Genomic DNA, 27,603 nt, shown 5'->3' on the forward strand with positions numbered 1-27,603 from the left:
TCGTCGTCACAGCGCGCGACACGCGCGACACGTTGATCGATGCTCGATTACCGCTATTTCCTGAAAGTGAACGTTTGGATTCCAATCGTGAGATTCAGTGAAGTATTATAATCAATCAGCCGTTTTAACGGCTACAAAATAGAGAGGATACGACTGTACGGATACAAGAATTAAAACTGTAAGTATATGTATAATTGTGTAGTACATGTGTTTTACACGTATTTGTAAAAATTATTTGGGCAATTTTATAACCTAAAAATTTGGTATTTTATTGATACATGTATTTCTTGTTATCAAACAAGAATAGAATACAATTAAGTGTACAGTACTATTTATTCATTTGCTTATCGTGATTATAATTTATTTTAAAACAAAGATGTAATTCTGCTTCGATAATATTGATTCTGTTTGAAATAAGTCATCATTGATGGAGAAATATTCACAATGTGCTGTTAGATAATTTTATTGACATTTTTTGTTATAGTAATTATGACAAGCTAACAAAATGAATTATATATCTTATATATGTACCCAGTAAGCAAAATGTTAACAGTCTGCTAGCAGCATGCGAGCAGATTCAAACAGAATGTTGCGGCAGATTGGCATCAACTGCGTCCGCATTAAGCTTGGATTCTGCTAGCAGAATCTGTCAGCATAAACCGACAGCAGATTGACAGCAGAAATCGAGCAGGATTTGTGCGATGTTATTTGACGTCAGATTGGCGGCAGAAATCGAGCAAGACCTGCGCAATGCAACTTGACGTCAGATTGGCGGCAGAAATCGAGCAGAATCTGTGCAGTGCCATTTGACGTCAGATTGTCGGCAGAAATCGAGCAGGACCTGCGCAATGCAATTTGACGTCAGATTGGCGGCAGAAATCGAGCAAGATCTGTGCAATACAATTTGATGTCAGATTGGCAACAGTAATTGAGCAAGATCTGTACAACACAATTTGATGTCAGATTGTCAGCAGAAACTGAGCAGGGCTTGCCGTCATAATTTAAATGGAATAGAGCGACATTGAAATGCTTCACTAAATAATTTACATTGCTTTTTTTGCTAACTAATTATTCGTTACTAATTACTAAAATTAGTAACTAATAATTAGTTAACGAAACGAGTAATGTAAATTAGTGAAGCATTTCAATATCGCTCTATTCCATTTAAATTATGACGGCAGATCCTGCTCAGTTCCTTACTTTTTAATAAGAGAAACGAGCAATATAAAGGTAATATGTTATATATATAGTGCAATATATGTTTATTGAGACAAAAAATGTCATTTTTTTACAAATTTTAAAAGATTACATATAAATTATAAAAGAATAAATTAGAAAAGATTACATTTTATGCCACTAATTATAAAGAAAAGTTTATTTTACAAATTCAATAGTTCTACGTACATATATGTTTTATGCGAGAAAATTGCTGTATTTGTAAAAAAAAATAATATAAAATTTTCGTATTTGTAAAAGAAAAGTAACTAAAAATTGTGGATAAATATACATTTAACTATAATTTTTTAAATCATAAACAAAGTATAACATATAAAACAAAAAGCAAAACATATAGAAAAATAATGTTGATGAATCTACATCATGGGAAATGAAAATTTATTTTATTAATTGAAAATGATTAATATTAATCAAATTAATATATGGCGTATTGACCTGATTAATAATATGTTATTGAATGAAATAAAATTGAATTTTCATGATATTAATTCAACATTTTTTTCGATATACAGTCTATAACGCGTCTGAAACTATTTTATATATATATATATATATATATATATATATATATATATATACATATATATATTTTAGACATATATTTAAGTTTAAAAATAAAAAATCATAATTTCTTAATAAATAATACTTATAAGTATTACATATAATACTAATATACAATATATAAAAATAATACTAATCTTAATAATAATTAGGCAAAATTTAATTTTAGATTTAATTTAAATTTAATGTCTTATAAAAGGTTATCTATAATTAATAACACACACACACACACGTCTGAGTACTTATTGATGACCTTTTATAAGACATTAAATTTCAATTTAATCTAAAATTAAATATATATACACAATGTAAAGGAAATAAATGTCACAAAATGAAAATACTATAAAGTATAAAAGAAATATAGATAGAAATATAGAAAAGTATTACATGTAAATATCCGTTGCAAAGCAAGTTTTATGTTAGGAAGATACAATCCAGATTCCGAAGATCTCCTTTATTACTGAAGTAACCTGGCAACACACAAAATAAAAATTAAAAGACGCATGTGTATGAGGAAAAATATATAAATATTTTAACACTGAAACACTGAAAAGTGTTTATAAAAATAGAGGTATTATTGGCACTAAAAAGTGCTGATTAATATTATATAATGAGAATTATTGACACTGAAAAGTGCCGATTATTATAGTTGTTGCGAACAATAATTATTGGCACTGAAAAGTGCCGATTAATATGATTATTGCGAACAATAATTATTGGCACTGAAAAGTGCCGATTAATATAATTATCGCGAACAATATAATTATTGGCACTGAAAAGTGCCGATTTATATGTAAACGAGATATTTTCCAACATATTATACAATTAAAATGGCACTGAAAAGTGCCTTTCTTCGCAACCACAGCGAAGTCTGCTGAAAAAAAAGCTTAAACACATATAAAATATATAAAAACAAATCAATACATATTATAAAAATGTATGAAAAATATGTAAAAGAAAATTTAAACCTATCTTTTTTATAAAGATTGTCCGCGCGTCTTATTTACTCATCTTTACTCGTCTATTCTTTCTTCCCGAACGTCATCGCTCCACAAATCACGTCTATGATTGCCTGTGCATCCTTTACGTTGTATAAGCATTTTACTCCTGCATCTCTCTTTAGCTGTTCGAAGAGCTTCTCGCATCTGGCGTTGGAATTCTGACCGAGTTGGTTTCTCGAAATAACGATTGCTGCTCACCGCCTCTGAAAAAAGAACATACTAATAGTAAGTAGCATTATTATAATTAGCATGCATAACATTAATGTATAGATTTTATAAATTCACATAACTTATTATCTTAATGTTTTAATTTATAAGATACATTAATGTTATACATAATACATATTAATGTTAAATATATCTTGAGAAATAGATTGTACCATAAATTGCAATAACAAAGCGAGTATTATAAAACGGTCGTTGATCTTTTTCGCGACCCCACCAAGTGAATGACGGTGTTATCGAGTCTTGTAGTCCATCCTTCAGGCACAGATTTATTGCTTCTTTCAGATTGAATCCGCCAATGTATTTGAAGTAATTTATCTATATAGAAAAAGTATTAAACAATAATATTAATACATATTTTACGCAAATGATAAAAAATTTTTATATCTATTTACTTACTACTTCACGGTAATCGTCATCGTTTATAGCTTCAAAAGCATCCATCTCGTCCACGGATGAAATAGGTAAACAGGCTGGCTTACGCGGTATGCGGTCGCGGTCATTGTTACTTTGCACGCATCTTAAGACATTTTGCAGCAAATCATTCATTCTTCTAAATAAAAAGTATAATAAAAGTTATATATGCAGATCATGTGTTAATACGATACATTTTACATACTTGAGCTCAGCATCAATGCTACTCAATTTTTCTTGCGTTATCCTGCAAACATTGTAAGTAATGTTTATATTCTTGCAAATATAAAGAATCTCTCTTTGCTTAAAAATCATTATTTTTATAAATATGTATAAATTTACCGAATGTAGTCCATTTCTCTTGTAATCTGTGTTTCAGCGCGATCCATCCGATACTCGTTTATTTGATTTTGCTGTGTCGGCCACGTTTTTAAATTGTTCTGAAACTGATGTGTATTATTTGTATGATAATTGGTCATAGAAGATTGTGCGGGTAATATATTATGTATTGAGTGTGTATTGGCAGTGTTAAATGTTTGTGCAGGTAATGTTAAATGTGTTTCATTGGATGTATGAGATGGAATGTTTGTGAATGTGTGTGGATATGATGTTAAACGTGTTTCATTGGATGTATGAGATGGAATGTTTGTGAATGTGTGTGGATATGATGTTAAATGTGTTTCACTGGATGTATGAGATGGAATGTTTGTGAATGTGTGTGGATGTGATGTTAAATGTGTTACAGTGGATGTGTGAGATGGAATGTTTGTGGATGAGTGTGGATGTGATGTTAAATGTGTTTCATTGGATGTATGAGATGGAATGTTTGTGGATGTGTGTGGATGTGATGTTAAATGTGTTTCATTGGATGTATGAGATGAAATGTTTGTGGATGTGTGTGGATGTGATGTTAAATGTGTTACAGTGGATGTGTGAGATGGAATGTTTGTGGATGTGTGTGGATGTGATGTTAAATGTGTTATTGTAGACGTATAAGGTGGAATGTTTGTTTGTGATTGTGTGTGGGTAAGAATGTGTGATTGTGTGTCTGTGTATTCTTCTGTATAAATATTATTAGAATTATTTTCGTCCATATCGGCAGAATTATCTGAATCTGAAGTCTCAAAAACTTCTTTCAGATGCTCGATATCCTCATCGATGTCTCCAGCTGTGATCTTCTTTGGGACTTTTCTTGGGCGTTTTGATGATTCATCAGAGGAAGTGGTTAAAAAGCGGGCAGATCTTCCAACGGTGCGCTTTGGTCGTTTTTCCATTAGCTTGTAAGTAAAAATATATACATATGATTATAGTACAATATACATAATATTTAATCTATTTAATATTATTAAATCTATTTAAAAATTATTGCAAATATGTATACTATGTATGTATAATTATAATGGAAATATATAGTATACATTATGAATTGAAAGCATGCAGCGAAAGAAAAAAAATGACCAAAGGCAAAATTAATGCGATAATGATTATAATAATATACTACTTTTCAAACTAGGAAACATTTTGAAAAAAGAGACAGACTAATAAAGCAAACAAAAGAATAAAATATTTTAAACCACAAAATGTTAATGCAGAAAATAAAATAATTATCATTTAATTTTTTACAAAGAATTGCCAAGATTTTTACAAGAATATATCTTACATCTTCTCGCTATGTATAATAGTTACGACAATATATTGAAGCGAATGATCTTCTTCGTTATTGTCACTTTCATCCAACGATGTAGAATTCGAGAAAGGCATTCTATAACATTTAGCATGGACTTCATCTAGATTAATATAAAAGATTTCACTCAACGTGGAACACTTATATATCTGAAGAGCCGAAGATAATACACCAATGTCATAAAAATCTTCAATCTGCAAAAATTTTTTGACTGCCAAACGATACAAATTATTATCTAAAACAATATTGCAGACAATGCAAATAGATCCATTATATAAGATACAGCAATTATCACGTACGTCTATACTCGACAATATTCCGTTAAATTTAATTTTACGAAACTGTTGATAGTTACTATCATTATTATACAATGCGGATACACGAATGGGTAAATCAATGAGAGGAGCATCGACTGTTCCATGAATTTCAATCTCTTTCATTCTTTTGAAAAATTGTTGAAGACCCAGATAGCAAAATGCTAGCAATATGCGCGCAGATTGGCAGCAAATTTGATCAGAAACCCAAACCAAAACCATAGCCATCTGTGTCCGCAATAAGCTCGTATTCTGTCGACAGAATCTGCTGACAAGCAATGTGAGCAGACTGGCAGCAGAAATCGCGCAGAATCTGCGCACATAACCTGGTAGCAGATTGACGGCAGAAATGCGACAGAATCTGCTGACAAGCAATGTGAGCAGATTGGCACCAAAAACCGCGCAGAGTCTGCGCACATATTTGACAGCAGATTGACGGCAGAAACCGAGTAGAGCCTGCGCACATAACTTGGTAACAGATTGACGGCAGAAACCGAGCAGATCCTGCGCACAGAACTTGGCAACAGATTGACAGCAGAAATCGAGCAGATTCTATACATAACCAGCTCTTTAAATAGACGTGCATTTAAATTTTAAATGTGAATAATATAGGTCTTTTCAACTGAACTGATTACTATAGTTAAAAGTTTAATTCTTTCCTTCTAATGTGGAATAAAAAAGATAATTCATGAGTTTATCTTTTTTATTCCACATTAGAATAAGGAAAAAAATAAACTTTGAACTCGTGCAGTCAGTTCAGCTGAAAAAAACAGATTCATTATCAAAACGTGACTTTATTTTGAAGTATGGGAATGCAAATATAATTATTAAAATATAATAAGAAAACAGTATTTTATTTATACACACACACACACACACACACACATAATATACAATAATATATAAGATATATATTTTACACATTCGCACATATATCACATTTAATCATATATAATAGATGTGTTTCTTCATCCCGACGTCATCTTCAGAAACGAAGAATAATGCTATTCTTTTCCACACCCACTTCCTTGTCCTTCGATGCAAGTTTACCTAAACATAAAATCACAACATAAAATAGGCGCAAGGACATACCTTTCAATTAAAATGGCGCTGAAAAGTGCCGATTTTTTATTACGTATAAGAGATACGTTTCAACGTTTTATCATTAAAAATAGCACTGAAAAGTGCTGATTCATCTGTCTGAAACAGACAGAGACCAAGATATCGATTGTGTAACTTTTTCTAAAGTGAAAACGTGAAAAGAGAAAAAAGAAAAATTTCCGCCACTCACGCATTGATTTTAAAATGAAATCAATGTGTGATTAGAAGAAATTTTTCACTTTTTACGTTTTCACGTTAGAAAAAGTCACACAATCGATATCCAAACCACAGGTCTCTCTCCTTCTCCTCTTCCCCACACCCTCCTTTCCCTCATCCTGTCTTTTCGCTCTTCTTTCTTCATTTCTTCTTTGTCACCCATTGGTCCTTTGCCACGTTCTTCATATTATCCTGTAAATAAATCTGCAAAAAAAACGTACAAGTTAATTTTAAAAAAGAGATGAAAACTATTAAGATAAAAATATCAATGTCTCAAGTGTATTTAAATTTGGATGCTGATCATTTTTTATGTTTAATATGAATATTTCTTAATTTTTAACAAATGTATACATATATATTTTGATTCATATTCTAATTCATATTCTAATACATTTTTAATTCTAATATTTCTACTTGCAACATAAAATATGTATTCACATGATGTGTGCATACATGTATTAAATTTAAAGTAGAAATATTAGAATTCAAAGGTAAAAGCAATACGAATGTTCAGTCGTAAATCGAGATGTTTACCTTATGCAAATAATAAGTTATTCATCATCTACTTCTTCAGGATCTTCTTCTCCTCCTCTCTCTTCTTCTCTGCCTCTCTCTTCTCCTTCCTCCCAAAAATCCCGGTTAACTCTTGGTGCTCCGACTCTCCGTGCACGTGGACCACGCATCCTACTGCGATATCTTTCCTTCGCAACGCGCAGAGTGTCCCGCATCTGCGTCTGAAATTCTGCTCGCGTTGGTCTTTGGAAATGTCGATTCCTGCAAATAGCCTCTGAAAAAAGGAACATTATATATATATATTTACATATGTATATATAAAATATAATATTAATATCTTTTAAGTAAAAGCGGAAAATTTTGTACCATAAATGGCCATGATGAAACGAGCGTTGTATAAAGGTCGCTGTCCTTCTTCTCGGCCCCACCAAGTGAAAAATCGCGTCAATTGGTCTGCAAAGCCTTCCTTAAAATATAGATTTACGGCTTCCTTTAAGTGAAAGCCGCCGATATATTCGAAGTAATTAACCTGAAAAGATATATTAATTGAAAAAAATATAAAATATAATAATATATATATATATATAAGTATATGTGTGTGTAATAAATCAATACTTATATATATTAAAGAAGTTAAAATGTTCTCTTTCCTCCACCTCCTCTCTCTCTCTCACACATACAAACGAACACTTACAACATCGGAATATCCATTGTCATCAATATTTTGAAATGCGTCCATTTGGTCCAACGTTGAAATTGGAAGTATAGCTGGCTTCTGTGCAATGGAATTGCGATTTTGAACGCATTTCAAAATTTTCTCCAGGAGGTCATTCATTCTTCTGGAAATGAAAGGATTAATCAATAATTTTGAAAGAAAAAAAAGAACTTTTAATATTTAATTACAATACATTTCATAGTTACTTCAATTCTGACTCCACGCGATTCATTTGTTCTTCTTTCCTGTAATTATATATAAACATTTTCAAGTACATTTTTTTCACACTCATATTTTTTTATTTACTTTACAAATAAGTAAAATACTGTACAAATAAGTAAAAATGAGGGTACCTCTTCTCGTTAAATTGTTTTTGGTATGGGATTCCCTGTGAATGATAGCCAACATATTCATCACGGGGATGGTGACGTGATGAATCTTGCTGCTGCCTGGACCAGGTTTCTGCAGATGTCTGAAACTCGGATAAGGTATTATTAATATAATGCGATTTATCAGAACCCCCCCACCTGTGACAAGTGTAAATCTGTTTGTGCATTGCGTGTGTGTTGCTGTATGGTAGATGTCTGTGCATGTGTATTTTCGTATTTTGCCCGTGTTTCTGGTGTGTATTTTGTGTGAATTGAAATGTTTGAGTGTTTGTATGTTTGTGTTTGTCCATTGTGGTGTATATTGTTGTTCTGTATATTGTTGTGTATGTGGTTGTGTCAAGTATGTATTAATAATAGAAGTTATAGGACTCTGATTTACTTCCCTATTGATCGGCGATATCTTTGTTGATTACGTCTGGTCCTGTGATGGTAGCTTCTGCTGTGCTTCTCCTTCGCTTCCTTGGACTTTCATCCAAAGACGTTTGATACCACACAGGTTTAGCAACCACATACTTTGACCCATCCATATCGCTGTAAGTATATAAAAACACATAATATATATATAAATTTTTTGTACATTATAAATATGTCTGTTTTTTTCATTTCTACAACATGCATATATACATTAATAATATGCAACTTATATATTTAATAATTTGCTAGAAATGTTTGATACATTATAAGAATAATGGTATGATAAAAGAATACATCACACACTTTCTATCTATTCCGTGTGTATCATAGCTGCGACGATGTATTTTGATGATTCCATCTCGTCTTCATCACTGTCACTGTCATCCAGTGATCTATTTTCCCATAAAGGCATTCTATAGCATTTTGCGTTCACTTCATTATAATTAATTGTAATACACTCTCTGCTAATGTTGCCACATTTATATATCTGAAAGGCTGAGGACTCCATGCCAATGTTATAAAAATTATCTACTTCTAAAAATCGTTTAACAATCAAATTATATGAATTATTATTTTCAACAATATTTATGACGATACAGATTGATCCGTCTAGCAAAATGCAGCAATTATCTCGCAAGTCAGTACTTAAATATATTCCATTAAATTGTATTTTAGTATAATGAGGATTATTTTTATCAGTATTATGTGACATTGATACGCGAATGGATGACTCAATATTGAGATTTTGACATAGCCCGTGTTGTCGTATTTCCATCATTCTATTGAAAAATTGTTGAAGAGGTTGATTTGGTTTCCTGCAATACTTTCTAAAAATCGACATATTACTTTCGTATGGAAAAGCAGAAAATGAATCTAAATTACCAAGACGTTTAACATCATCGGTGAGATGAAGAAGACCATGAACATTGTAGCTATTGAAATTTGGACCATAAAGAGAATTACAACGAAGTACAAATTTGTGCAACGCGAGTTCTGCAAATTTTAATTGTTTTCTCGAGGGACACTTTGAAACTAAGACTCTTATAGCACCATGTAAGAGTAAAAAGTGCTTGTACAAATGTTCGTTCAATATACTATACATCACAACTGGCCCTATATAAAGAAGAAATTGGCGAAATTCTGTCGCTTTGTACTTAGAATATACATCTAAAGATCTAGGACGTCTTGCAAATTCCGTAGGACAATATTTTTTTAAAATATTTAAACGATCACTAATTCTAGAAATATCTCTTCCCGAAAGCTTTGATATTCGTGAATATTTACCTTGTATCCACGCAGATAACAATTTTTTCATAACACCTAAGCATACAAGATGCATATATTCAAAAGGGACTTGAGAAACCATTCCTATTGGTAGTAATGACAATGGACTTGTGCCCTCTTTGTGATGATCTTCATCTATACATAAAACATATTCTTCATCAGTGCGAAGAGGATGATTCATACCGTTGAAGACATAGTGACCATCGCTTAGTATACCAGAAACTTTACACTTTGAACAGGGATAACGAGACATATGACCACGATGATTTAAAATAAAAGCACGAGCTGGTGCATCAGCTATAAAACATCTTAATTTTATTGGTATTTTGCTGCCACGAAAATTTATACCTCCATTAGCCATAATTGCTCTAACATCGACAACAAATTTTTCAAAGAAAATGTTAGGATCATGTGGCTTTTGTGGACCTTTATAAATTCCTACAACTATTGATTTAATATTTTTCACATTCGACACTTTACATTGAATCGGCCAGAGATGAATACTACTTGATTTGTCCAACGAACATCCATCTGTACTAAAATCGAGTTCTAATTCTCTAACAACAGCTATAAATGAAGCATTCAAAAGACTTTCAATAATTTCTGTTTCAAGATTGAAATGAATGTATTGCCCTGGTTCAACATTACATATAATAACACGTTGTCGTGGTGTATTTAGAAGAGATCTAACATCTGTGGGCAAATTATTAGAGAAACAAGTATGTTTCTTCAGAACTGACAAGATACTGTTACCTTGCGAATGCGTTATATTATTTTCAACAAAACAAGATGCTAAATGTTCACGAAAAGATGGTTCTTCAGAAGTAGAAAATGAAGATGTTTGAGAATCATGTGAAATGGAAGAAGAACAAGATGCCGTATCATCCTCATTGACATTTATGCAAATGTCTCTATTATTCTGTAAAGTATCAAGATTAGAAGAACTACATTCTACAACCGATGAAGTAGAAATATTTTGCAATGAGGAATTATTCAATTGTGCAACGTTACACGTGTGAGAATTTTTCAAGCGCAAGTTCTCTCTTACTTGACTTATAACCCTACTTCGTTGTCTTATGGACAATTTATGCAGTGATTTTCGCGAAGTAGATAATTTAATCTGAGGTTTCATATTTATATATACGTATCTTTTTTCTGTTAGAGGCACAGGAAACTGCAGGCACAAGAAAAACGTGGTATCTTCGCAGTACAAATCACAAATTCGTCGAGTTTAACTCACTGTCTTAACAGTTTAACTCGGAATAACCGGTATTAGGTGTTACGTGTAACCGTAGCATACCGCGAAACTCAAGGTTTGTTCGCGTCGCATGCCCCAACATGCTCCTACTCGCTCCAACGCACTTCAATTGGTTGGCGTCATCGGAATGAGCAAATCAAAGTTCGTTGGAGTGAGTAGGAGCATATTGGGGCATGCGACGCAAACAAACCTTCAATATCCAATCACGAGTTTCTTCAATATGGCTCCATCAATCTGAGATCTCCTTTTTGGCGCCTAACCGATAATACCGCAACCACGTGCGTAAACGACGAAATAGGCTAAATTACAGTAGCGGTTAGGTGCCAAAAGAGAAATCTCAGATTGGTAGAGCCATATTGAAGAAACTCATGATTGGATATTGAGTTTCGCGGTATGCTACGGCTATACGTAACACCTAATACCGGTCATTCCGAGTTCAACTATTAAGACAGTGAGTTGGACTCGACGAATTTGCGAATTGTTCTGCGAAGAAACCATATTTTTTCCGTATCTGCAACAGGAAAAACACGTAAATATGAAACTCATTCTTATTTTAAATTATTATCCACTTATTTATAAATAATTATCCATGCTGAAGTCGCATTATAGTTTATATATAATAGACAACGAAATAAAGAGTTTTAGGATTTAAGAAGAAAGATAATTCTTGAAAAATATATTAGTTTTGTTAGATATTCACGCAGCTATAATAGTAATGAAAATCTATAACACACATATAGATTTTCATATAACTGGCAATTTTTAGAACCCTGCCTCATTGTTGTCACACATTGAAATAAAAATTTTGCATTATATGCAGGGTGTTTCATCTGTTGCAGAATATAGTTATTCGAGTAATATCAATAGCTTCAATTATATTTAGCTGCTAACGATTTTTTTAAAGATATATAAAAAATTTTAAAAATTGCAACAATTCTCAGACTTTCAAGTATATATCTACAAATGTATATGTGTCAGTGTAAGAGAGATGAGAGAGATCATCATTTTCAATTCAATGAAGTGAATGCAAAATGCTTTTGTGGAAAAATATAGATCACTTGATAATGGAATCATCGAAATACATTGTCGCAGTTATATATGATACGCACACAGATAATAGATAGAAAGTGTGCTACGTATTCTTTTATCACACCATTATATTTTTATAATGTATCTAAATTTCTAGCAAATTATTAATATATATGTTGCATATTATAAATAATGTATATATATATGCATATTGTAGAAATGACAAAAACAGACATATTTGAGATGTACAAAAAATTTATATATATTATGTGTTTTTATATACTTACAGCGATATGGATCGGCCAAAGGGCGTGGTTCCTAAACCTGTGCGGTACCAAACAACATCGTCTGATGAAAGTCCAAGAAAGCAAAGGAGGACCACAGCAGAAGCTACCATCACAGGACCAGATGTAATCAACGAAGATATCGCCGACATCAACAGGGAATTAAATAATCAGAGTCCTACAAATTCTATTACTAATACATGCTTGAGACAACCACATACACAACAATATACAGAACAACAATATACATCACAATGCACGAACACAAACATACAAACACACTCAAACATTTCAACTCATACAAGATATACACCAGAAACACGGGCATACGAAAATACACATGCACATACATCTACCATACAGCAACACCCACACAATGCACAAACAGATTTTACACTTGTCACAGGTGGGGGTTCTGATAAATCGTATTATATTAATAATACCTTATCCGAGTTTCAGACATCTGCAGAAACCTGGTCCAGGCAGCAGCAAAATTCATCACGTCACCATCCCCGTGATGAATATGTTGGCTATTATTCACAAGGAATCCCATACCAAAAACAATTTAAGGAGAAGAGGTACCCTCATTTGTACTTATTTGTACAGTATTTTACTTTTATTTGTAAAGTAAATAAAAAAATATGAGCGTGAAAAAAAATGTACTTGAAAATGTTTATATATAATTACAGGAAAGAAGAACAAATGGATCGCGTGGAGGCAGAATTGAAGTAAGTATGAAATGTATTGTATTTAAATATTAAAAGTCCTTTTTTTTCTTTCAAAATTATTGATTAATCCTTTCATTTTCAGAAGAATGAATGGCCTCCTGGAGAAAATTTTGAAATGCGTTCAAAATCGCAATTCCATTGCACAGAAGCCAGCTATACTTCCAATTTCAACGTTGGACCAAATGGACGCATTTTAAAATATTGATGACAATGGATATTCCGATGTTGTAAGTGTTCGTTTGTATGTGTGTGAGAGAGAGAGAGGAGGTGGAGGAAAGAGAACATTTTAACTTCTTTAATATATATAAGTATTGATTTATTACACACACATATACTTATATATATATATATTATTATATTTTATATTTTTTTCAATTAATATATCTTTTCAGGTTAATTACTTCCAATATATCGGCGGCTTTCACTTAAAGGAAGCCGTAAATCTATGTTTTAAGGAAGGCTTTGCAGACCAATTGACGCGATCTTTCACTTGGTGGGGCCGAGAAGAAGGACAGCGACCTTTATACAACGCTCGTTTCATCATGGCCATTTATGGTACAAAATTTTCCGCTTTTACTTAAAAGATATTAATATTATATTTTATATATACATATGTAAATATATATATATATAATGTTCCTTTTTTCAGAGGCTATTTGCAGGAATCGACATTTCCAAAGACCAACGCGAGCAGAATTTCAGACGCAGATGCGGGACACTCTGCGCGTTGCGAAGGAAAGCTATCGCAGTAGGATGCGTGGTCCACGTGCACGGAGAGTCGGAGCACCAAGAGTTAACCGGGATTTTTGGGAGGAAGAAGAAGAGAGAGGCAGAGAAGAAGAGAGAGGAGGAGAAGAAGATCCTGAAGAAGTAGATGATGAATAACTTATTATTTGCATAAGGTAAACATCTCGATTTACGACTGGACATTCGTATTGCTTTTACCTTTGAATTCTAATATTTCTACTTTAAATTTAATATATGTATGCACACATCATGTGAATACATATTTTATGTTGCAAGTAGAAATATTAGAATTAAAAATGTATTAGAATATGAATTAGAATATGAATCAAAATATATATGTATACATTTGTTAAAAATTAAGAAATATTCATATTAAACATAAAAAATGATCAGCATCCAAATTTAAATACACTTGAGATATTGATATTTTTATCTTAATAGCTTTCATCTCTTTTTTAAAATTAACATGTACGTTTTTTTTTGCAGATTTATTTACAGAATAATATGAAGAACGTGCCAAAGGACCAATGAAAGAGAAGACAAGAAAGAGAGGACAAAGAAGAAATGAAGAAAGAAGAGCGAAAAGACAAGATGAGGGAAAGGAGGGTGTGGGGAAGAGGAGAAGGAGAGAGACCTGTGGTTTGGATATCGATTGTGTGACTTTTTCTAACATGAAAACGTAAAAAGTGAAAAATTTCTTCCAATCACACATTGATTTCATTTTAAAATCAATGCGTGAGTGGCGGATTTTTCTTTTTTCTCTTTTCACGTTTTCACTTTAGAAAAAGTTACACAATCGATATCTTGGTCTCTGTCTGTTTCAGACAGATGAATCAGCACTTTTCAGTGCTATTTTTAATGATAAAACGTTGAAACGTATCTTTTATACGTAATAAAAAATCGGCACTTTTCAGCGCCATTTTAATTGAAAGGTATGTCCTTGCGCCTATTTTATGTTGTGATTTTATGTTTAGGTAAACTTGCATCGAAGGACAAGGAAGTGGGTGTGGAAAAGAATAGCATTATTCTTCGTTTCTGAAGATGACGTCGGGATGAAGAAACAAATCTATTATATATGATTAAATGTGATATATGTGCGAATGTGTAAAATATATATCTTATATATTATTGTATATTATGTGTGTGTGAGTGTGTGTGTGTGTGTGTGTGTGTATAAATAAAATACTGTTTTCTTATTATATTTTAATAATTATATTTGCATTCCCATACTTCAAAAAATAAAAAGTCACGTTTCGATAATGAATCTGTTCTTTTCAGCTGAACTAGCTGCACGAGTTTGGAGTTTATTTCTGTCCTTATTCTAATGTGGAATAAAAAAGAAATTGTCATGAATTCTTTTTTACTCCATATTAGAAGGAAAGAGATAACCTTTTAACTAATATAGTAGTCAGTTCAATTAAAAGACCTATTATTCAGATTTAAAATTTAAATGCGCGTCTATTTAACCGCTGGTTATGTACAGAGTCTGCTCGATTTCTGCTATCAATCTGTTGCCAAGTTATGTGCGCAGGATCTGCTCGGTTTCTGCTGTCAATTTGCTGTCAGATATGTGCGCAGACTCTGGGCGGTTTTTGCTGCCAGTCTGCTCACATAGCCTGTCAGCAGGCTCTGTCGCATTTCTGCCGTCAGTCTGCTATTGGGTTATGTGTGCAGGCTCTGCGCGAGTTCTGCTGTCAGTCTGCTGTCATGTAGGTGCAGACTCTGCGCGATTTCTGCTGTCAGTCTGCTCACATAGCCTGTCAGCAGGCTCTGTCGCATTTCTGCTGTCAATCTGCTATCAGGTTTTGTGCGCAGGCTCTGCGCGATTTCTGCTGCCAGTCTGCTGTCAGGTATGTGCAGACTCTGCGCGGTTTTTGCTGCCAGTCTGCTCACATTGCCTAACAGCAAGCTCTGTCGCATTTCTGACACCAATTTGACAACCGCGTTTAATAGAGCAACTTCTGTATCAAATTTTGTTCTCTCTCTGACAGCATAAATTGACTGCAGGTTCTGCTTAAATCTGTTCGCGCATATTTGGCTATCTGGGGAGGTAACCCTGGTTTTCTACAATATTTTCTAAAAATAGACATGTTATTTTCATAAGGAAATGCAGAAAACGAATCCAAACCGCCAAACTGTCTTACATCATCCGTAAGATGAAGAAGATCATGGATATTATAAGTATTGAAAGTTGGACCATAAAGAGAATCACTTCGAAGAACAAATTTTTGTAGTGCAAGTTCTGCAAAATTCAGAAATCGTTTTGATGATGAATTAGAAACTAAGATTCTTATTGCCACATGTAAAAATAAAAAATGCTTGTATAATCTCTCATCCAATAGACCATATGTTACAACTGGTCCTGTATAAAGCAGAAATTGACGAAATTCTGTCGCTTTATATTTGGAACACATATCGAGAGATCTAGGACGTCTTGCAAAATCTGACGGACAATATTTTTTAAGATTATTCAATCTCGCACACATGATAGATATAGATCTTCCTGATAATTTAGACAGACGTGAGTATTTTCCATGTACCCATGCAGATAACAATTTTTTCATGACACCCAAACACACCAGATGCATATACTCAAAAGGTGTTTGCGAAATTATTCCTATAGGAAGCATTGATAATGGGCTCTTACCCTCTTTATGATGATCTTCATCTACACATTTCACATATTCCTCATCAGTTCGAAGAGAATGATTTATACCATTGAAGACATAGCGACCTTCACAGCGTATACCAGACACTTTACACTTGGAACAAGGATGTAAAGAGACATGACTACGATGATTAAGAATGAAAGCTCGAGCTGGTGCATCAGCTATAAAACATCTCAGTCGTATTGGAATTTTATTGCCATGAAAATTAATTCCTCCGTTAGACATGACCCTTGAAATATCTGCAATAAATTGTTTCAAGTAAGTATTAGGATCGCATGGTTTATGTGCACCTTTATAAATTCCTACTACTATTGGCCTTGCCTGTTGTATGTTTACAATTCTGCACTGAATGGGCCAAATTTGATTACTACCTGATTTATCTAAGCTACATCCATCTACGTTGAAATCAAGTTCTAAATAATTAATAATAGATGGTATTGAAATATTTGAAAGATGTCGAACAATTCCTGCTTCAAGATCAAAATGGACATATTCTCCCGCTTCTACATCAGAAACGACAACACGTGTATTTGGTGTATCAAGAAATGTTCTTATATCTTTAGGCAAAGTAGAAAAGCACGGATGTGTTCGAAGAAGAGATAATATGCTATTACCTTGAATATGCGTTAAATTATTATCCACGAAACAAGACGCTAAACGTTCGCGAAAAGATAACTCAATCGAAGTATCGTTAACTTTTACTGAATGCCGAGGAAACAAAGAAGAAGTAGTATCGTTAAAGGATGATATAATTGCATCATTTTTCAAAGTTGCATCGTTATTATAATTATCATTATTATTACAATTATCATTATTTGTAAAAGAGCGATATTTATTAACTAATGAAATAGAAATATTTTGAACATCACGATTATTTTCATCGGTAATATTGTTTTTTGAATAATGTCGTAAACGGTTCTTTATTTCGTACATAACCCTGCTTCGTTGTCTCACAGATAAATTGTGCAACGATTTTCGCGAGATAGGTGATTTTATTTCTATTCTTTCCATATTTATACTTATCTTTTCGATGACGTCTGTTGCAAACGATGTTTGTAGCTATAAATCCTGCCGAATCACAATTGTTATATAATATTCTTTGTTCGCACTAGTCACTGCTGCAACGGTTGAACTCAGAATGATCGAGAGGTTCATCGTTAGCCACATGGCGCATGGCGCCGGTACAAAGTGTACTGCGCATGCGCAGCACATATACGCGTTCGCGTTTGTATGTATCTGCTATTAGGCGCTAAACGTAGCGTCTATGCCATTGGGCTCGTGAAAAATAGCGGTAAAGATGCGATCGCTGTAACCAATCACTATAAATTGGTTTTGGTCAAGCCAATTCAATCATAACTAATGATCGCATTCACAGACAAACCGCTTACAAGGGAACATTTTTCAGGTGTAAATAATCGATTTTGTTGAAACTTTGCACATATGTAAAGGGGACAAATAGATAAACTTAGAAATTTTCAATTGCTACTCAAAAGCGATTTTAAAGGGTGAAATCACCCCTCATGTATTGAACGGTTTTTTTCTCTTTTCTTGATAATGTCTCAAAAATTTTTCAAGATATCAGAAAGTTTTATACAAAAGTTTTATAATAAAAATGCCTTATACTTATGTTATATGCATATCTGTGCATTTGTACATACATAGATGACTTCTCATATTATAAGACATTTATAATTAATCTTTTCATTTAATAAATTATAATTAATCTACATTCGGCAAATTATTATTAATAATTTATATATAAAAGTATTACAAGTATTATATTATTTAGGAATACTTTATGCCTATTTATTTTTAAATTAAAAATATGCATATAATGTATGTGTGCGTGCGTGCGTGCGTGCGTGCGTGTGTGTGTGTGTGTGTGTGTGTGTGTGTGTGTGTGTGTGTGTGTGTACGCGTGTGCGTGTAAAATAGAGTTTCAGATGCGTTTTAAATTGCATATAAAAAAAATGTTCAATCAATATCATAACAGTTGAAATTTATTTTATTCAATATTATTATTTAGGTCAATACGCCATATATTGATTTGATTAATATTAATAATATTATTTTCAATTAATAAAATAAATTTTAACTTTTCATAATGTTGTTTAATCAACATTATTTTTTTCTGTGTGTGTGTGTTTTAGTTTTTTTTTGTAAATTATTTATGATTAAAAATCGTAACGAAATAAAATCAATATTGCTCCTTTCCTTTTAAATAAATGAAATAAACAAATGTTTATTAATAAATTAGAAGCATTTCAATATCGTCATTATTACATTTAATAATGATGCCAGTTCCTGCTCGGTTTTTGCTAAAAATTTGATATCAAACTGCATAGCACAGATTCTGTTCGGTTTCTGCAATCAATCTGACATCAAACTATTTTGCGCAGATCCTGCTCTGTTTCTGTCGCCAATCTGTTATAATAATTTTATACAACTTCTGCTCGATTTCTGCCAACAATCTAACATCAAACTGCATTGCACAGATTCTGCTCGATTTCTGCAATCAATCTGACAACAAACTGTTTTGTACAAGTCCTGCTCTGTTTCTGTCGCCAATCTTCTATAATAATTTTATACAACTTCTGTTCGGTTTCTGCCAACAATCTGACATCAAATTGCATTACTCAGATTTTGCTCGATTTTTGCAACCAATCTGATATCAAATTGTGTTGCGCAGATCTTGCTCGATTTCTGCCACCAATCTGCTATGATAAGTTTAAACAAATCCTGTTCAGTTTCTGCTATCAAATTATGTCAGCAGGTTTTGTAACATTTCTGCTGACATTCTGTTATCATTATTTGATATAACAAATTTTGTATGCAATCTGCAATCTTACTGTCGACAAAAATTTGTAGCAGAAATTGGCAAAATCTGTTTGAACAGACTTTGCTGACTGGGTATGCATATTTTAGATTTCTGTGCTGAATCAAAATCATATACATATTCTCATCAGTAAAATATCATACTCTAACAACATATATAATATATTAATGTTATAATTTCCTACTCAACAAATGTAACTATTATAAACAAGACACATTACATTGCAGTTACATATTATTGAATACGAAATTATAACATTATAATGTTATATGTTACTGTTATATTGTATTTTTATTGAGAATATGTAATTTTGATACAATATATGTAAAAATCTGAAAAATGCTTGATATATATCTAGTATATTATTGATTTTGTTAGCTTATAATTATTACTATTAACAAAAATGTCAATAAAAATGTTTAAAAATATAAATTAATTTCAAAAATGTGGCAGTGTTTAGCTTATGTGAATACATCTCAGCCAACGATGATTTTTGAATAGATTCAATATCAAAGCAGAACTATTTTATAATATATTTATAATATTTTTAAAAGAGATTATAATTACGATAAGCAAATAAATAAATACTGTACACTTAGGAATCTATTCTATATTTTTAATGATATGTTGTTGTGTATCATTGCGCAGCTATTATATGATACACAAAATCTGTGCAGTAATGCATAACAACATTGTTAAAAGTTACAGAATAGGCTCCTTAAACTCTATTCTTGCTTGATAAAAAATATGTATTGTCATATAAATAAAATATTAATTTAATTTATTGTTAGCACATAGACTTAAAATATGAAAGTTTAAAATACAAATGCATCATGAACACATTCTTATTTTCTATATTCTTTAGAATAAGTACTTTTAAATATAAATTAAGACATTTTTTATTTTATAGAGTTTTAATTCTGGAGCGCAAGACCACCACGTTTTGGGAGATTGCACTAGAGACTGTTATACAGAAAATAAAAAGTAAGTATGCCTAAAATTTCTACTAAATATTACAGGCGCGCAAAAGCCTGTACAGATATTTCAATAAATTTAATTAAATCTGATGATTTTGCTCAATTTTTAAATAAAAATAATGATATTAATAAAGAATTTATTACAACACCATGCATTGATGGTCACATTGAATTGGATAATGATTTCACTATTGAGATTGATAACATAGATAATAATATAGATAACAATATAGGTAATATAGATAACAATATAGCAGATAATATAGATAACAATATAGATAACAATATAGATGATATAGAAAATTTTGACTCAGATAATGATGAATCTGATAACAACAATGATTCGAATAATGAAAATACTTTGAATAACGATGAATTAATTAGTAATAAAAATTTCAATAATACAGCTAATGAATCTTCGTTAGCATCTCAATTAGCTACTTGGGCTCTGAAAAATAAAATTACTCATATTGCTCTGAATGAATTATTAGATATTTTAAAGTCAAAACATAATGATTTGCCTTCGGATGCTCGCGTATTAATGAAAACTCCTAGAAAAATAGCTTTAAAAATTGTTTAACCAGGACATTATTTTCATTTCGGTTTAAATAATTGCGTTCAGAAACTTTTTTCATTTATAACTTTAAAAAATTTACAACAAGTAGAAGTTTATATAAATATTGATGGCTTACCTCTTTTTAAAAGTTCAAATCAACAGTTGTGGCCAATATTATGCAGTTTAGTTGAAAATCGTTGTAAAGTAGGTATTGTAGGCATATATCACGGAGAAACAAAACCAAATGATGCAAATGTATTTCTAAAAGATTTTATCAATGAAGCTATCGATTTATCAACGCATGGTATAACAATAAATGAATCTAACTATCCTTTTAAAATTAAAGGTTTCATATGTGATACGCCTGCTAAGGCGTTTATTAAATTTACTAAAGGTCATACTGGTTATTATTCGTGTACAAAATGTCATATTGAGGGGGATTATATTAATGGTAGAGTTTGTTTTTCGAGTTTAAGAAAATTTCGTGATAGAACCGATTTTGAATTTAGATCAAAAACTCAAGAAGAACATCATGTAAATTTAAAAATTTCAGATCTTGAATTAATTAAAGATTTAAATATGATTAATGATTTTCCTGTAGAGCCAATGCATTTAATTGATCTGGGCGTTACAAGAACTTTAGTACATTTGTGGTGTTTTGGTAAACCACCAACAAAATTTTCTCATACACAAATTTCACAAATTTCTGATTTATTAATAAATCAAGTTAAAAATATTCCATTGGAATTCAATCGTAAACCGAGATCGTTACAAGAAAGTAGAAGGTGGAAGGCAACAGAATTCAGGCAATTTTTACTATACACAGGGCCTGTAGTTTTAAAATCTGTTCTCAGTCATGACATTTATCTCAATTTCATGTGTTTGAATGTTGCTGTAACTATTTTATCATCTCCTCATATTAAATATTTAGATTATGCTAATTCTCTTTTTAATTATTTTGTAAAATCTTTTATCATTTTGTATGGTAAAGACAATTGTACAATTAATATACATAATTTGTTACATGTATATGAGGATGTAAAAAAATTTGGTGTTTTACAAAATTACAGTGCCTACCCCTTCGAAAATCATATGCAAAAAATAAAAGGATATATTCGTAAAAAAGATAAACCGTTACAACAAATAATAAATCGTATACATGAAGAAAACTTCGTGGAATTAAACAAAGAAAATAAATTGAATATCGAACCCGAATTATTAAATAAACATAATAATGGCCCTTTAGATCGAAATTTATATAGAAGTCAGTGGGAAAAAATAGTGTTTCCTAATTTTACTTTGAAAATAAAAGAACCAGATAATTGTTGTAGATTAAGCAATGGTGTCATCATTTTAATTTAAAATATTGCTAGTATAGACAGTGAAAATGCAGTAATAATAGGAAATAAATATGAATCAATAACAGATTTTTATAATGAACTATGTAAATCTTCTGATTTAGGTATACATTTAGTGGAAAATATTAGTAAGAATCTCCAAAGGTGGAATATTAATGAAATATTGCATAAATGTGTCAGATTACAATTTAAAGATAAATTTGTTGTTTTTCCTTTACTTCACTCTTTATGATCGGATTATGATTTTATTTTTACATATTAAAAAATTTTAATTTAATATTATTTAAGTAATGTCGATTGAATTTTATATTTTATATTTAAGTAATGTTAATTCTATTTATAATATTTTGTAATTAAAATTGACAAATTATTAATAAAAATATTAATATTAAATTATGAATATAAAATAATAAAAATATATTAATTATTCTTTTGTGAAATAAATTTTATTGATGGTATGATTCTACATTTATAATATTCGGAATTATTGTGATCTGGAATTATTGGGTCCATCCAGAAGTACGACCGCTCACTTCAAGGTCGTACTTCTGGATGCATCCAATGTACAAATGTTGAGAATGTGTAGAAAAATATGGCAAAAACGTGGACAATCGTCATTTTCACGGACGAAGATACCGTAGAAGCGGTTCCATCTAGTTGGTTAATTAACAATAAGTGTTATTGGCCATCGCTTCCATTTGATAAAATAACTGCAGCAATTAGAAATCACGAAGAACCAAAAACTTGTTGGCCCTCATATCCTGTTCGGATTCTAAGACATGGAACTTTCGGTAAATATATACTACTTATTATATTTTAATAAAAAAATTATTTATTGTATCTTGTTACGTTATATGTCACTTGTTATTTTGTTTCAGACAATTATTCAATAGCAAAAGAGAAATGTCGTAAAGCAGAATATTCTTCTGATATAAATTCTGATGTCAGCGGTAGATTAGCCGTGTCTAAAAGGAAAATCACTATAAAAACGTATGGCTCCTCATTTGAAGAGAGTAATTTATCGTCGTCAGACGATAATAACAATGACAACCAATTCGCCACTAAATTACCGACTCCTCCACGTATGAAACCAACAAACGGTTTGTATACATTTATCTATCTGATATATTAAAGAAATTTTATAAAAATTTTATAAATAAAATAAAACAATAGCAATCAATTTATGAATTCAAAAATTTACATTTAAAGTTTGATCCTCAATTGTTTTTTTCTTCAGAAGACAATACTTTTATAAAAACCAAGCCGAAAAAAAAGAGCAATGATGAAGCTACTAATATTAGCACATTGTCAAATACTGAGAAATTTCGAAAGGGCACTTCAAAATCAAATGGTTTTCAAATTATTATTATAATATATTTTCATAATAATTAACTGTGTCTAAAATATAAAATTATAATGTGTAGATTTTGATAATAACGAAGATTTGAATAGCAATGACCGGCCATTTATGAATGAATGCAAATGTTGTCCATTACATTTACAATACAATTGCGGTATGTATAGAGGATATCACTTAATTTGTACCCACTATTTACACAGTGATATTCCTCATGGAAAATCTTGTCAAAAAGTTCTGAACCATTTTTTTCTATAACATAATAAAGGAATAATTATTGAGTAAAATATAACCAAACAGCGCTGAGGTTTAGTTTAATGCGCGTCAATGAACCGCGGGTCTAATAGTGTGCGGCTCACTAACACACGCCAGGCTAAAGCTCGGCGCTATTTAACTATACTTTACTCAATAATTATTTCTTTATTGTTTTATAGAAAAAAAGGTTCAGAACTTTTTGACAAGGTTTTCCATGAGGAATATTACTATGTAAATAGTGGGCGCGAATTAAGTGACACCCGCCTGTATATTTAATCTACAGTTTATATATATTTTTTGTTAAACTTATTATCGAATTTACGTACTACGCGCGCGCATATGTTCAATAATTTATTAATAAATTCCATTTTTCTAGAGAAATATTTCAAAGAGATTATTCGTCAACAAAATATACTAAAAGCAAATATGTGGCAATACACAGATGCACTCCAGGAATTAACTACATCTATTAATAATCTCGCTGCAAATAATAATGTGAATCAAGTACAAGAAGAAATCTCCTTTTTGCAAATGTTTGATTTTCCTGCACGAACTGAAGAAGATTTAGCTCGTGTTGAGGAATATCTAAATTTAGAAAAAAATTTTAACGTTGCGGTAATTTTTTATAATATCTATTATTTTCAAATACATGCTATATTTTTTTACATTATATTACAATATTATTAGTTAAAAGTTTTAATTAATATATTATTCTTATTTTGAATTTTGCAGATGAATGAACTTTCAAAGATTGGTGGATATTCCATATATAATTTTATACAAAGAGCTTTACAGTTGGTAATAACAAATGATCTTGCAGCTACTTACAGCTGGTTAGGAAGGCGGGCAAAGAAAACATTTAATAAACTAAAAATAGCCGATTTAATAATTGGTAAATAGTTTATTAGATTATCTTTAACTTAACTTATTTAAAATCACTGTTTTAGATTGAAGATTATTGTTGAATCAATTGTAACTGACTTTTTTGTTAGTTATTTTCATTGTTGGTATTATAACTAAATATATTGTGTATTATTTGATATATACACTATAGCAGCGGTTCTTAACTTGGGGTTCGCGAACCTCTGGCGGTCCGCGATGTCCTCACAGGGGATCCGCAAAAGCTCGAAGAAATAGCGGAAAAAACACAAAGTTTACGAACTTATGTGTAATCCTCGTTGGAAAAGTAATGCAAAAACAATTACATGAAGTATATGAACCGTTTATCTCAGGCGTATATGTGCGTTTGGTCGAGCGGCACTTGGTTGCGCGCACACGGACGCATGACATAAGCCGTCCTTGATTGTGTGAGTCTGTGAGTCGCGTGTCATTTTTTTCTTGCATTACTCTTTCTGTATATGAGTAAATTTTAGCAGTAAAGACTAAAAGAAATACATGTAATAAAAATATTTTAATTCGGACAATTACAAAATAGAAAATAGATAACATTTTTAAATGTCCTAATAATTTTAATTATTGCGTTTAGACAAACAATTGGTTTATGCTGTTTTTCAACTTTAAATTAAGGTAAATGCGGATTCTTCCAGATTTTTTTTTCTAAAATGAAAATTTCTGAAAATTTATTTTCAAGAAACTTAATTTTACATTACTTAATACTTGGGAGGCTGCATGAAAATAATGTGATAAGAAGGGGTCCGCATCATAAAAAAGGTTAAGAACCGCTGTACTATAATATATATATATATATATATATATATATATATATATATATATCAAATTATACTTTGTATATTTAATTATATTTAGTTATAATATTTATAATTATATATATAGTTATAACACTATTAAATTCCATTAGAGAGTTAATAATATATACAGAGTATATCATTTTTTTAATATACACAGCAAAATATCTCTTAAACAATATATTTTAGAGAAAAATATTTCAGACAAAAGTTGTAGGATTTCGAAGGAGAAAGAAGTTGTTAAGAAGGCGTTAATAATCTATTTACATAAAAAAACAAGATAATTTTATTAAAAAAAAGACTTTCAAATAACTTAGAAACTCACCCTTTAGGAAAAAATTAATAGCACTAACTTTCTTCTTCGAAATTTTACAACTTTTGTCTGAAATATTTTTATACATTGTTCAAGAGATATTTGCTGTGTAAGTTAAAATGGAACATCTTGCATATCAAATTATACTTTGTATATTTAGATATATTTTGAACTTAGTGCAGAATTTTCTGCGCTTTTATAATTATTAAATATTTTTAATTTAAATTATTATATAAGTCCGTAGTGAACCGCGTGATTTCGATGATTCATTACTGAACAATTTCATCGACTCACTTCCTTTTTTTGACTTGCTGCTCATCAATGTCAAATAACCAAATAACCAAATCAAACAACCAAATAACCAAACAATCAAATAACCAAAACGAAATTTCATCAGTTGGTAAGAAATTAAAGAGTTTCTATGTATCATTAAAAGAAAAAGATTTTGTTTAATCTTTAAACACTGTTAGAAATATCACGTTTCTTACTAATAACTTATTTAAAAATTAAATTTGCATTAATTATAATAATAAAAATCATACTATGAGAGACTAGACTGATCAAAACGTCAAGATAATTATCAAATAAAATAAAAAAATAAATATTAAAAAATATATAATAAATAAATATAAATAAAAATATATAACAAATAAAACAAATAATTTAGATAAATATATTATCTATGTACAATTTTCTAATTGTTAATTTGTTTTTAACATATTACAGGTTCTACTAAAAAGAGTATTCCAAACTCCACCAATAAAGATTGCGAAGAAGCGATTCAAAAATGGTTAAGAAGAGCAAAGGAACGCAGCAATAATAAGAATAAAAACCAAGGAGAAAATAACAACAATTAATTTTTTAATTTAATTATTATTGTAATATTATTATTCTTTTCAATTTTTATATATTGCTGTTCTTTCCAATTTAATATTTTTTTCTTTTAGTTTATATACTTTATAGTTTACACACACACACACACATACACGTATATATATTAATTTATGCATTTAGTTTATAAATTTGTTTAGTTTATGAGTTTTAGTTTATAGATATTTTGATAATAAAATATTGTGATATGCAATATGTAAAACAATGTGATATATGATACTTGTAAAGTTGAAAGTATATATAAGTACCATTGTGATAAAATGTTGATATGCAAAATATATATGAATTAATACATGTGATAGTAAAACATATAAAGTGTAATAATGTTTATTGGCGGATATTGATTCGTTTTTTGAGGTAAAAGGGGAGAATAAATTATTGCATATAATAAAATGTAATAATAATTTTCACCTTTTTATCTCAGGAAACAGAGATCAGTGTTTGCCAGTGTACATACAGAATAACAATATAAATCAAAAATAAATATTCTTCCAGTTTTCTATACAATTATTATTAATTATTACCAATTATTTAATTATTTATGAATTATACATGCGTAATAATTGTCCGAA

At 30.7% G+C, this 27,603-nt stretch overlaps 5 protein-coding genes, 1 long non-coding RNA gene and 1 pseudogene across 15 annotated transcripts in view; 3 read left to right on the forward strand and 4 right to left on the reverse strand.

The window, feature by feature from the left end:
- The window catches only part of LOC145970457 (uncharacterized), a 79,717-nt gene that overhangs the window by 30,639 nt on the left and 21,475 nt on the right, over window positions 1–27,603 (forward strand). The window lies entirely within an intron of this gene.
- Window positions 13–27,325, forward strand: LOC145970390 (uncharacterized). Of its 6 annotated transcripts, XM_083097152.1 has the most exons (11): window positions 13–178; window positions 2,921–3,023; window positions 4,577–4,717; window positions 20,529–20,602; window positions 23,096–23,300; window positions 23,388–23,609; window positions 23,747–23,860; window positions 23,934–24,023; window positions 24,498–24,736; window positions 24,854–25,013; window positions 26,867–27,325. In XM_083097152.1, exons 5-11 carry the CDS (start codon window positions 23,102–23,104, stop codon window positions 26,995–26,997), a joined length of 1,155 nt encoding a protein of 384 aa, XP_082953278.1. In that variant the 5' UTR covers window positions 13–178; window positions 2,921–3,023; window positions 4,577–4,717; window positions 20,529–20,602; window positions 23,096–23,101; the 3' UTR covers window positions 26,998–27,325. The 6 variants fall into 6 exon arrangements, 5 of the variants coding, with proteins under 5 accessions (XP_082953278.1, XP_082953279.1, XP_082953281.1 ...); XM_083097153.1 differs by lacking the exons at window positions 2,921–3,023; window positions 4,577–4,717; XR_014438418.1 differs by lacking the exons at window positions 13–178; window positions 2,921–3,023; window positions 4,577–4,717; window positions 20,529–20,602 and adding an exon at window positions 26,378–26,540 and having other exon boundaries at window positions 21,179–23,300; window positions 26,867–27,007.
- Window positions 1,996–16,848, reverse strand: LOC145970370 (uncharacterized). Of its 2 annotated transcripts, none has more exons than XM_083097099.1 (6): window positions 5,098–5,166; window positions 3,780–4,714; window positions 3,643–3,684; window positions 3,423–3,576; window positions 3,179–3,341; window positions 1,996–3,001 (listed from the first exon to the last, which is right to left on the reverse strand). In XM_083097099.1, exons 2-6 carry the CDS (start codon window positions 4,709–4,711, stop codon window positions 2,811–2,813), a joined length of 1,482 nt encoding a protein of 493 aa, XP_082953225.1. In that variant the 5' UTR covers window positions 4,712–4,714; window positions 5,098–5,166; the 3' UTR covers window positions 1,996–2,810. The 2 variants fall into 2 exon arrangements, with proteins under 2 accessions (XP_082953225.1, XP_082953224.1); XM_083097098.1 differs by lacking the exon at window positions 5,098–5,166 and adding an exon at window positions 16,761–16,848 and having other exon boundaries at window positions 2,062–3,001.
- Window positions 4,724–12,247, reverse strand: LOC145970443 (uncharacterized). The gene is made up of 2 exons (XM_083097256.1): window positions 9,316–12,247; window positions 4,724–5,315 (listed from the first exon to the last, which is right to left on the reverse strand). Exons 1-2 carry the CDS (start codon window positions 11,197–11,199, stop codon window positions 5,094–5,096), a joined length of 2,106 nt encoding a protein of 701 aa, XP_082953382.1. The 5' UTR covers window positions 11,200–12,247; the 3' UTR covers window positions 4,724–5,093.
- LOC145970404 (uncharacterized) lies at window positions 6,306–13,735 on the reverse strand. Of its 3 annotated transcripts, XR_014438421.1 has the most exons (8): window positions 12,642–13,734; window positions 8,334–8,900; window positions 8,187–8,225; window positions 7,960–8,104; window positions 7,632–7,794; window positions 7,287–7,539; window positions 6,783–6,956; window positions 6,306–6,485 (listed from the first exon to the last, which is right to left on the reverse strand). XR_014438421.1 is itself a non-coding variant. In XM_083097198.1 (7 exons), exons 2-6 carry the CDS (start codon window positions 8,657–8,659, stop codon window positions 7,304–7,306), a joined length of 909 nt encoding a protein of 302 aa, XP_082953324.1. In that variant the 5' UTR covers window positions 8,660–8,900; window positions 12,642–13,734; the 3' UTR covers window positions 6,306–6,956; window positions 7,287–7,303. The 3 variants fall into 3 exon arrangements, 2 of the variants coding, with proteins under 2 accessions (XP_082953324.1, XP_082953326.1); XM_083097198.1 differs by having other exon boundaries at window positions 6,306–6,956; XM_083097200.1 differs by lacking the exons at window positions 6,306–6,485; window positions 6,783–6,956 and having other exon boundaries at window positions 7,345–7,537; window positions 12,642–13,735.
- Window positions 13,022–15,289, forward strand: LOC145970415 (uncharacterized; annotated as a pseudogene). Its single transcript, XR_014438427.1, has 6 exons — window positions 13,022–13,216; window positions 13,328–13,366; window positions 13,449–13,593; window positions 13,759–13,921; window positions 14,016–14,268; window positions 14,600–15,289. The product of XR_014438427.1 is annotated as an uncharacterized LOC145970415 (transcript).
- LOC145970369 (uncharacterized) lies at window positions 15,769–17,913 on the reverse strand. The gene has a single exon (XM_083097097.1). It carries the CDS (start codon window positions 17,791–17,793, stop codon window positions 16,060–16,062), a length of 1,734 nt encoding a protein of 577 aa, XP_082953223.1. The 5' UTR covers window positions 17,794–17,913; the 3' UTR covers window positions 15,769–16,059.

The sequence above is a fragment of the Camponotus vicinus genome, unplaced genomic scaffold (assembly GCF_025532165.1).
Source record: "Camponotus vicinus isolate PSW18456_S1 unplaced genomic scaffold, iyCamVici1.0 SCAF_4, whole genome shotgun sequence".
Classification (NCBI taxonomy): domain Eukaryota; kingdom Metazoa; phylum Arthropoda; class Insecta; order Hymenoptera; family Formicidae; genus Camponotus; species Camponotus vicinus.

Excerpts from the sequence above, each read along its gene's own strand:
- LOC145970404 (XM_083097198.1), bottom strand. The coding sequence starts at position 8,659 with ATGGACAAACACAAACATACAAACACTCAAACATTTCAATTCACACAA. Across the intron at positions 8,226-8,333 it reads AAACAATTTAACGAGAAGAG|GAAAGAAGAACAAATGAATC; the intron begins GTACCCTCATTT and ends ATATAATTACAG. Across the intron at positions 7,540-7,631 it reads TTTCATCATGGCCATTTATG|AGGCTATTTGCAGGAATCGA; the intron begins GTACAAAATTTT and ends TCCTTTTTTCAG.
- LOC145970443 (XM_083097256.1), bottom strand. The coding sequence starts at position 11,199 with ATGAAACCTCAGATTAAATTATCTACTTCGCGAAAATCACTGCATAAA. Across the intron at positions 5,316-9,315 it reads TTGTTAAACGATTTTTAGAA|ATTGAAGATTTTTATGACAT; the intron begins GTAGATAATTTT and ends AAATTTTTGCAG.
- LOC145970370 (XM_083097098.1), bottom strand. The coding sequence starts at position 16,781 with ATGAAGATCATCATAAAGAGG. Across the intron at positions 4,715-16,760 it reads TGAAGATCATCATAAAGAGG|CTAATGGAAAAACGACCAAA; the intron begins GTAAGAGCCCAT and ends TTTACTTACAAG. Across the intron at positions 3,002-3,178 it reads CTTTGTTATTGCAATTTATG|AGGCGGTGAGCAGCAATCGT; the intron begins GTACAATCTATT and ends TTCTTTTTTCAG.
- LOC145970369 (XM_083097097.1), bottom strand. The coding sequence starts at position 17,793 with ATGGAAAGAATAGAAATAAAATCACCTATCTCGCGAAAATCGTTGCAC.
- LOC145970390 (XM_083097152.1), top strand. The coding sequence starts at position 23,102 with ATGGCAAAAACGTGGACAATCGTCATTTTCACGGACGAAGATACCGTA. Across the intron at positions 23,610-23,746 it reads ACGTATGAAACCAACAAACG|AAGACAATACTTTTATAAAA; the intron begins GTTTGTATACAT and ends TTTTTTCTTCAG. Across the intron at positions 25,014-26,866 it reads AATAGCCGATTTAATAATTG|GTTCTACTAAAAAGAGTATT; the intron begins GTAAATAGTTTA and ends AACATATTACAG.